The sequence below is a fragment of the Poecilia reticulata genome, chromosome 14, assembly GCF_904066995.2.
Source record: "Poecilia reticulata chromosome 14, P_reticulata-male-v2, whole genome shotgun sequence".
In the NCBI taxonomy this organism is placed as follows: domain Eukaryota; kingdom Metazoa; phylum Chordata; class Actinopteri; order Cyprinodontiformes; family Poeciliidae; genus Poecilia; species Poecilia reticulata.
In genome coordinates, this window is record NC_088843.1 from 74974 (window position 1) to 85092 (window position 10119).

At 41.6% G+C, this 10119-nt stretch overlaps 1 protein-coding gene across 3 annotated transcripts in view; it reads right to left on the reverse strand.

The window, feature by feature from the left end:
- ppm1e (protein phosphatase, Mg2+/Mn2+ dependent, 1E) overlaps nucleotides 1–9585 on the reverse strand; it is a 51360-nt gene extending 41775 nt beyond the window's left edge. The window contains exons 1-2 of one of the 3 annotated variants that reach the window (XM_008401975.3): nucleotides 9179–9585; nucleotides 8902–9095 (exon numbers count right to left, since the gene is read on the reverse strand). In XM_008401975.3, the coding sequence (XP_008400197.2) occupies nucleotides 8902–9086 (185 nt within the window). In that variant the 5' untranslated portion in view covers nucleotides 9087–9095; nucleotides 9179–9585. Of the gene's footprint in view, nucleotides 1–8901 lie in introns of all 3 variants that reach the window. The other 2 variants (XM_081615495.1, XM_081615494.1) reach the window with 2 other exon arrangements.
- Between the last annotated feature and the right edge of the window lie 534 nt (nucleotides 9586–10119).

Here is a 10119-nt window from a genome sequence, read left to right on the forward strand (position 1 = left end):
GTTTCACAGAAATCAACATGATGGTTTTGAAGTTCTTACCACATCAAACTGAATGTTAACATAAAATAACAGGTTTTCATGAAGAAACAGTTATTTCATCAGTAAACACAACGAAAGTGATGAATATGTTTTGCTTATTGATGGAATTTATCTCTTCATTAAATTATAACAGCACCAAACAGCCAAAGCATCACAAAATGTTCCTCCAGTCGGTAAATAAGTTGCTGAAAACCACAGCATGACTACTGAAGCTGATCTGCTGTTATTGTCTGATCACTGTTATAAAAACCCACCTACACCTTTCTGCTCGACTGAGACGCGTTCAGCCTTCTGCTGGATCCAGGCGGGTCATTATTACCCAAGTCTGGTTGTTACTGTGACAACTGCTGCCACTGTGAAGGAAGCGTGGAAGACAAAGGAAACGCTGCCAAGTCTGCGTTTGCACTGCCAGCTCAGACTGCCAGGCTCTAAGTGGCTGCAGCCGATGCTAATGGCCGATGCTAATGGCCGATGCTAATGGCCGATGCTAATGGCCGATGCTAATGGCAGCTTAAGTGATAGTTTGAAGGAACGCGGATCAGATTTCAATCCTCATTCAGAGCTAAAGTGAGTCCAAACAAACACAGAGAAAGACGCCTCAGACATTTAAAGATCAAAAATAGAGTTTAATGGATAAAATATCGATTGGTTGAAACTGCAAAGCGTTTCTTGTGTTTTCTCGTTTCCTTTCCCATAGAAAGTATTCCTGGCTCGGTGCTGAGTTTATCTCCTGGATTTAGTTTCTGTTTGTTTCTATCTGGCTACAAATATCAACACATAAATCCCTTTTATTGATTATTCAAATGTTCTATATTTTGAGGCTTAATTTTGTAATATCAGATTTTTTTTCCACCAATGAACTTCTTGGGTTTCCACAGTGATGTTAGCCAAGAACCGCCATTTTGTTTTCCAGTTTGTTTATTTCATCAGGTCAACTCACAGAAGAAATTAAAATAAAAGCCTTTTTTTAACGGTGACCATTCCGCTTCCTGTAAGAGCTCAGTTATATAAAACATGTTCACTTTACACACCAAATCCTCTAAGAATCAGTTCAGTTCAGTCTGAGCCATTTTAAGCCCAGTTCACACTACGCGGTTATAGAACTGCTTTCTGATTGGCTACCTGTCACATTCAACAAGCTGCCTTTTCGCTCCCAGTCGGGGAAAAACCCCAGGCTGCGACAATCGGCTAAGACAACATGTTGAATATGTCCGATTTCAGATGGGAGCGGTCCGATGTTCTACTGACTGGACCCGATCAGTTGGACCACGAGATGATCGGTTACGATTATCACAAGGGACGATCTTAGAATGCAGACTGTCGTAAGGGCAAAATCGGGACAAAAATCGTGTAGTGTGAACTGGGCTTAAGGGTCTCTGTCACTTTAAATCACAACAAACTGCGTCACAGTGACGTCAGACAATGGCCGCCATAATCCATCATTCTCTAAATGTGTATAAAATAAACAGCCTCTGATCGGAGAGTAAACCAGCTAGCAGCAGCTTTAGCCACAGTTAGGAAACATAAACACCGCTGCCTTTCAGTGCTGTAACGTTAAAAGTTTCACTAAAACCACTGACATCTTCCAACACTGTTGTTTAGAAAAGCATTTTAAATATTGATTTAAGCCCAATCTGCCTAATAATTTACATATTCTGATGTGATTCATAATTTCTCCATTTGTTTTGTTGTCCATCTTTCTCAACAGTAGCCGACCAACAACCCACCATATCTGAGATGATCCTGTTCCTCTGTCCATGGCAGGTTCAGCCAATCAGCTGTGGGACATCTGCTGCCTAGTCAAAGTATCATGGGCCTCTTGATTTAAAAGGACAAACCAGTACAGAGCCTCTCTGCTCCTGCAAGTCACACTTCATGGATGAACACTCACTACTGCTAGCAGCTGTTAGAAATGACATCTTTGTGCATCTATTAATAAATGAATTGATGTTGTTTCTGTGAAAACTATTGTAAATAACTTCTCTTGATTAATCTACATATGTGCAACTTTTACATTTAAATTGCTTCTTTTTGGAAATTTTACACATCTGGCAACAAAGTATGTGGAGGAGAAGAAATGCTAAGATTAAAGCTGCTATTGTGGAACAAAGACATAAGGTTTGTGGCTGTTTCTTTAAAACATCTATTTAATAATTATATTAAACACTTTACATGGTTACTACAGTTAATTTAAGTCATTGATAGAGAAAATGTATTTACAAAAGGCATCAATTTTATTTCAACATTATGTACTCAGGGTTTACAACTTAAGACAAACATGTTGGGTCCTTGGGGATGGCAGTCTGCAGTGAACTGGTTCCAGTCTGCAGTGAACTGGTGCCAGTCTGCAGTGAACTGGTGTCAGTCTGCAGTGAACTGGTTCCAGTCTGCAGTGAACTGGTGCCAGTCTGCAGTGAACTGGTGCCAGTCTGCAGTGAACTGGTTCCAGTCTGCAGTGAACTGGTTCCAGTCTGCAGTGAACTGGTTCCAGTCTGCAGTGAACTGGTGGATGACAGACTATAATATACTGCAGTGAGCAGTGTGAAGCAGACGTCCCACCATGTGATCCACTGGATTTTCCCAGCTGAGCACAAACTTCATGCACTTTGTTTCCACAGCAGAATCAAGTGTAACCTGTTAAAAGGGATATAAAGTTTTTATTCCTATGTTATTAATTTTCTACTGTCAAGTCTACAGCCACAGGAAACTAGCGTAAGTCAGGAGGGTTTAATACGATCAAGCATTTTACATGACGGGTGGAAACCTGTCTATACTATAAACATCTGACTAAGATTAGCGTCTAAATACGTTTTATTTCCAAAACAGAAAGGCTACGTAATGTTAGCCAGCTAACAAATTACTTTTGCTATCCTAGCATATCAGCTAACAGCTAGAAAAAACCAAAACACGAACCTTTGTAGTCAAACTGGTGTCAATCAGCGAGGAATTTGTCCAGTTTAGATTATGTTGAAGAAAAATTGTTTGCAAATAGTGAAATATCTTCAAATCATATTTGTGGCAGCAGCTTGAGTCCAGAAACAGCGTTAACTACACACACCGGAACTAAAGATTCACCGGATCGAGTCAAAACGGATGTTGTCTGACGTCATGTCAGACAACATCCGTGTTTGACATGACATGTTTGGTTGCAAAGATGTTTGGTTGCAAAGATGTTTGCAACCAAACATCTTTGAAAAGTATCAGCCAACCAGAATGCAGGAAGTCATCAAGAAAACTCTTGACTTCCAGCAGCCATTGTACAGAGCATAAAAACCAGCTGACCAATCGCTGGAGATCAGCTGGGGTTGCTAAGTAACGACACAGTGCCAGTTGAATGTGACTCAACAGCCAGAAAGGTTTTTAAACTGCCCGTTTTCCAGACACCAAAATCCTGAACTTATTGCCAAAAACCAGCTGAGTGTTTTTTTAAGCGCTTTGTATGTTTTTAGAAACAGTAAAAACCAAAATGGAAGTTCAAAACCAAGCAAAATGTGACCTTTGAATTCACAACTCGCCTGGTTACGAAAATATGGTTTGAAGGTAAAAACGACTTGAGTAAAACTGCAATTTTCTCCTATTTTGGTCACAAAGTTGAGATGCAGCAAAACCTAAAACTCAGAAAAGTTCAGGAATTTTAAAATTACTAAAAGAAAAATTCAAAACTCAAATTTATGCAACAAAAGGGCCTTTGTGCCACATTTCTATTGACTTTGCCACAAACTGATTGTTTTCATGTCTTAAATCTCAGGAAACGTCAGATTGTGATGTCATCAGTTGTCATGGCGACTCTTCCAGCGTCTGCTCACATGTTCTTCATGCTTTTCATTCCTACAGGAAACTCAAAATGCTGGTCAAAGATTTTCAGTTCCATCTTCCTCAGGTGAAGCCGTGAAGACCAGGAGGATCGGATGAGACGCTTCCACTAAGATTTCATTAAGTCATGTAATCAATGAAGTCAAAATATTCTGGAAGGACGCAGAAAAGTTGCCGCTTTACTCAGAGTGGCAAGAACAAAATGGAAACTGTTGTGACGTCATCATGGTTTCGATGTGAAGCACCAAAAACGTGATCCGTCCAAAATGAGATGCAAGACAAAAAGGTCCAACTTTGTCCTTTAAGGTCTCAGTTTAATCTGAAACCAGGGAAATCGACTCAGTTTACTTCCCACCTCTGTATCCAGTGGTGGGAAGTAACGAAGTACAACTTTCGTGTATCTGTACTTAAGTAGATTTAATAATGGATACTTTCTACTTTTACTCCTCTACATTTTACAGTAAGTATCTGTACTTTCTACTTCACTACATTTCTGCTAAACTGTCTCGTTACTCGTTACGTCCGTTAAAATGTGAAGTTCAGGGATTTAAGGTGGCGCCGTAAAATCCCAGCAATAACGTGACGTAGTGTCTGTTGTCACCCATCGGCTCCACCTTTACTCGCTGCGGAGCTCCAGACATGCGCAGTGGTTTCCTCTGAGCGGGAGAAGATGTCTGTCTAATGTCAGTAATATAATAGCTGCATAAATCATAATATATGGTGACATGTAAAATCAGCAGCGCTTCGCTTTCACAGACGGTGGGACTTCGTCCAACTTTTAGCGTCACTTGGATGGAAAGCTTAAAGAAAAGTAAGATCTGTGGGCGTGATGCTAGCAAAGCGAGCTGTATTGACTGAAACACATGTTGCATCTGCCATGAAACAAAGTTGTCACTCATTCACTGAATTACTGTGTGGAGGTTTTGACTGAGGTGTCGCAGATATGGGACAACATTGTGACCAAAGTGATCAAAGTGCAGTGATCTGACATTCAGGAACGATCCGATTCTTCTGGACGGATCTTTACTGATTAAATTCATTTCAGCTCTAAGTATTTAATATCTAGTCTTTTATGGGAATGTGGATCTTTCAGATCAATTTGAGAAGCAATTTTGAAAGGTAAAAGTTATTTTTTTGTGTCATGTAGCATGGGGTGCTGGTCTTGACTACAACTCTGCTACTGGCTCCTCGGTTGCCTGTCCTCTCTCACCCACCTTCTTTCCATCCCCTTTCTGTTGAATTTCTTTCAAAATAAAAGCCACTAGTGGCAAAAAAGTGAAGTTCATGTTATGTTGGGACAGGAGACCAGATGTTTCCATTCCTGAAATTATGATGCATAGAATCACATATCTAAGTCTTTAGACTTAGATATGTGCCTAAAGACACATATCTAATATCTGTAACATAGAGTTTACTCTGTAACTCTATGTTACAGAGTAAACACAATAAAAACATGCTTTATCTGTGGCTGTTCATTAAAATGCCACACTGAGGGACTGCCGTTTTATTCATGTGTATTTATATCCAAAAATGCAAATCACAGAAACTAAATGGGAAACAAGGAGCTTCTTTGGATCCAGATCTGGATGATCTTTTCATAAGCAAAACATGCAGCAGAGTTTAAGGCCAATTTCACCATCTGTTAAAATGAAGGTCAACACTGTGAGACCCTCAAACGGAGAAACGATGGAGGAGAAACTTGCAGCCATTTTTGGACAGAATGAAGATATTTCTCTAGTTTTAGCTGCACATTTCCAGGGAGAGAGTCAATAACAAAACCCACCTTTTCTTACAAAAGTTAAGAAAGTTTGTTGTGGTTTTGGTGAATCTCACACTTGTTCAGCCAAGAGTTGTTTAAAATATAAATATTTATAGAAATCTGATTTTTGGGTCCAAAGCTAACAGCTTCTTCTGACCTTTGCTGACCTTTTGGGTTTTCCTGTGATAAACTGGAGATTCATCGACTCCAACAGGCCGAGTGAAGAAAAAAGGGAAGCAGGAACATTAAGCATTAAACTGACTTTTGACAGAATCAGCTGGACAGATTCAGGCTTACTGGCTGTTTCAGCAGCCGTTCAGTCAGAGCAGAAACAGAAAAGCGTCATCAGTCGTTACATCACCACCGGAAATAAGCTGAGACTTTATCCACACTGACAGAAACACAAACCCAAAACATGTCAACTAATACTTAAAATCTGTTTAAATAAAAACAGCCGAGTGTCATCAGCAAAAATGAATGAAAACCACAAGAAACCACTGATAATAAATACTGTGGATGGATGGGTCTATAGATAAATCTATAAATAAATTGATAGATAAATGGTGTGATGCTAACCATTAGCATGTTTTACTAGCAGCTGGTTGAGCTTTTATCTCTTTCTGGAATCAATAATTATTGATCCCAAACATTTGGAGTTGCTGATCACTTCTGCATGCAGGTTGGTCATTTCAGAGCATGAATATTTTATTGTGCTGCCTGAAACAAGATGCACAAAACAAATTGAAGGCAAAATATAAAGTGATTGGTTGAGGGCATAATTCATAAACTACGTGAGCCTGAAAGTCCTGGAAGCAGAAAAGTTTCACTTTGGGTGGAAAACTGGCGGCAGCTTCGCTTCACTTCAACAGGAAAATAAACCAGAAACATCCTGAGTCGGTTCTTAATTAATCAGATTATCAGTTTAGTAATCAGTCGTTAAGTGGACAAACTGAAAAATGAAAGAACATAATATTCAGAGAAATTATGCCCAAACTGTTTAATAAATATGAAAAGCTTCTTAGTCTGTGAAATATATTAGCAGAACTCTTCAAGTGGCATTTCAGCTTCACCTGGTTCAAATGTTGTAAAAAAGAAAATATGTCAAACTAAACACATTTTCTATCCAGTTATTAATGAGTTAATCCAAAACATAATAAATGGATCCTCTCTGCTAAGTGGAGCAGGAAGGCCTGGGACAGAAAACAGGAAACAAAACAGGAAACAAAACAGAAAGTAGAAATCAGAAAACAGGCCCTTATGCACAGCCCTTCAAATAAAGTGTTACCAAAAGTTCAAATATAATAATGTATTTAAAGTCAGCATATTACGAAAAATGATCTGGTCATTCAGCATTCAGTCAATATTTTTATGCCTCCGACCCGCTCTGCTAACTCTGCTAACTCTGCTAACTGCTAACTCTGCTAACTGCTAACTCTGCTAACTCTGCTAACTCTGCTAACTGCTAACTCTGCTAACTCTGCTAACTGCTAACTCTGCTAACTCTGCTAACTGCTAACTCTGCTAACTCTGCTAACTGCTAACTCTGCTAACTGCTAACTCTGCTAACTGCTAACTCTGCTAACTCTGCTAACTGCTAACTCTGCTAACTGCTAACTCTGCTAACTCTGCTAACTCTGCTAACTCTGCTAACTCTGCTAACTGCTAACTCTGCTAACTGCTAACTCTGCTGCTCGTCTTCTCTTGACCCACAGCGAAATGAAAACGGATCGGCTGAAATCCGGTTCAGAATATCAGACTGAAAATTGACGATCTGAGCTGGAAATATTTAGCAAACAGCTGAAATGTTAAACTTTAGATGTGGAAACTTGCGGTGAACTAATTACAATTTTCTGGCCAATAGTAAATATTTAAAAAGCAAAACTGCAGATTCTGTTTTTATTTCCTTTTTTGTCAGAAAAGTCATTAGATGAAGTCTCCATCTATTGTCAATGTGGCGGAGCAAAAGGGAAAGTGGACGATTTTTAGACCTTAGAGGAGATAAATAAGACCAATTTCACATGGAAATATCGGCCGATCACAGATTCCCCAAAATCAAGAAAATCGGTGCGATTCAAGTGGAAAGATGGTTAAAAAAAAAGAAAAAACTTTTTCACACCAAACAACTTCCAGCTGTAGGAGCAACAAAAAGTTGATCCGCTTCAGGCGTATTGGAGTAAATTGATTCTTTTTTCTACCTACTGTACCATTAACCAATTAATAACTGGATAGTTATTAATTAACTATCCAGATTCTTTTTACAGAATTAAATATGCAGCCAAAGTTTCAGAAAGAAAAACATTTTTACAAACGTTTTTTATCGTAAATATATTCTGTACAGCTGTTCTCTGATCGTCTTCTTTTAGCAAATGACTATTTTGTGTCTGTATACTCCAGTTGATGATTAATAGATCACTAAATAATCGATTAATCACGATTAATGGTTTCAGCTCTAGTTGCAACGTGAAACAGCTCAGCATCCAGCTGGCAGGTGGAGGTTTGTGCAGCAGTTCCCCCCACCCCACCCCCTTCATGCCCCCATGGCTTTATGCCCCCCCCACCCCTTCATGCCCCCATGGCTTCATGCCCCCCCTCCCCTTAATGCCCCCCATCGCTTCCTGCCCCAAATGACCGGCCGGCTCCTCTTCCCAGCCCAGTTTCTGCTCCTGTTTCTGGTTCTAAACCAGGCCAGGCGGCATCAGAGCGAAACGCTCCTCCAGTTTTCCTGGTTCTGGTTGAACATCCAGCAGCTGCCAGGTTGGAGCCCAACACTCCGAACTCTGCAGCAGGTTCTACTGGAGGAATCGGAACCTGGAGTTCCCTCCTGTTCAGGCTGCGTGTCTGCGCGGGTTTTTAGTAACGATAACATAACCGATGGTTATTTTTAGCCCGCGTGAAGATGCGCTGAGCAGCGATGGCTTCCTCCCCTCCTACACCACCATGACGCTGTGCTGTTACGCAAAAGCAGGGTTCACCTTTTGCAGACCTCCAGCTTCCACAGCACGAAGCCAGAACAGCAAAACGGCGCAGAAATGAGCGAATAAACGGTCAAGATGCGCAAAGTGACGCGAGGCGCGCGCGCAGGGAGAGGCGAGAATTAACTTCTGCTTTGGCTCCATTTAATTCCCCACAGCGGCTCCGCATAGACTCTTGTCTGAACTTGGACTAGGACACACCCTTCATCCCGTCCAAGCAGCAGGTAGCATGAAGGTGTCGGAACCAGAAGAAAAACAAACTGAAAGCCTGAAACACGGAAACGCGGACATGCAGGACACAAAGTAAAGTCTCTTAACTATTTGTAGAGGTGCTGCAGGCACAGGTCCAGGCATTCCCCCTCCACCTCGTCCTCCGTCACCAGGTCCGACAAGGGGCGCATCGGCACCGGGTCGCCCTCCTGCAGAGGCAGCTTCATCTCCCGGACAAACAGCTCCAGGAACCGGCGGAAGGTTTTCTCCTCTGCTGCAGCGCCGGCCATCATTTCTCATTCCTGGGCAGAGACGGACACAAAGCACCAACTTGTCTGGAAAAGAGCAGCGTGAGATCAACCTGCACCTCCTGCTGCCGTCTTACCTGAATACCTGTGTAGAACCGGAGGAGCGGGGCCCGAGGACGGCCGGTGGTGTCGGAGCGGCGGACCGTGGATTAGACGGACTGGACGAGCTGTCACCGGCTGGACCGAGCCCCCATTCAGAGCCGAGCGGGAGCGCGCGCCGCGTTATCAGGGATTTCGGCTGATCAGGAGGCGGTGACGTCAGAGGGAAGACGGCGTTTGACGTGACCGCGCACGCAGCCAGCGCCGCTTGCTTTGACGTCGGAGGGCTTTTAGTCGACGTGCCGTCAGGAGGAGGAAGAGCAGTGACCTTGAAATGAAATCAAACCTTTCATGGACTTTTCTACTGGAATAAGTTGATCATTTTGATCAGTCAGAGCTGGAAGAGGGTTGGAGCCCCTGAGAATATATTCCGACGTTTTTCTCACAATTTATTTATCTTTCCATAAGCAAGAAAAAAATGCTGGAAATAAAACTATATTTAAATTCCTCTCAATGGCAAGAACACAAAGAATTCAGACTTTTTCTCAGATTGTTTATGCTGCATTAATAATTTTCTTCTGAATAAATAAATATGAGACGATATCCTGAAACAGTTATTATTTTCATAACAATATTACTGACAGACTCCAGCGAATGTTTGGGTATTTATTTGGATTTTGACCAATTGAATTAGAATCTGATGTGAAGGTTCAGGCCAGAGGTCAGAGGTCAGCCTGACCTGAAGATTGTTATGTTTTTAGATGAAATTCTCTGTTCTTTTCTCCGAGCGGAGAGGCGGCTTCAGCCTGTCGCTCGTTAGAGACGCTAATCCCTGAGAGGGAGGAGAGTGAATGTGGAGCTTAAACCGTTAGTGGATCACATGACGTCAGCTGACCTTAAATACGAGAAAAGGTCAGAGGTCAAACAGTTACACATACCGAACAGCAAACACGTCCTGTTAATGACATTGTTCTTTTAA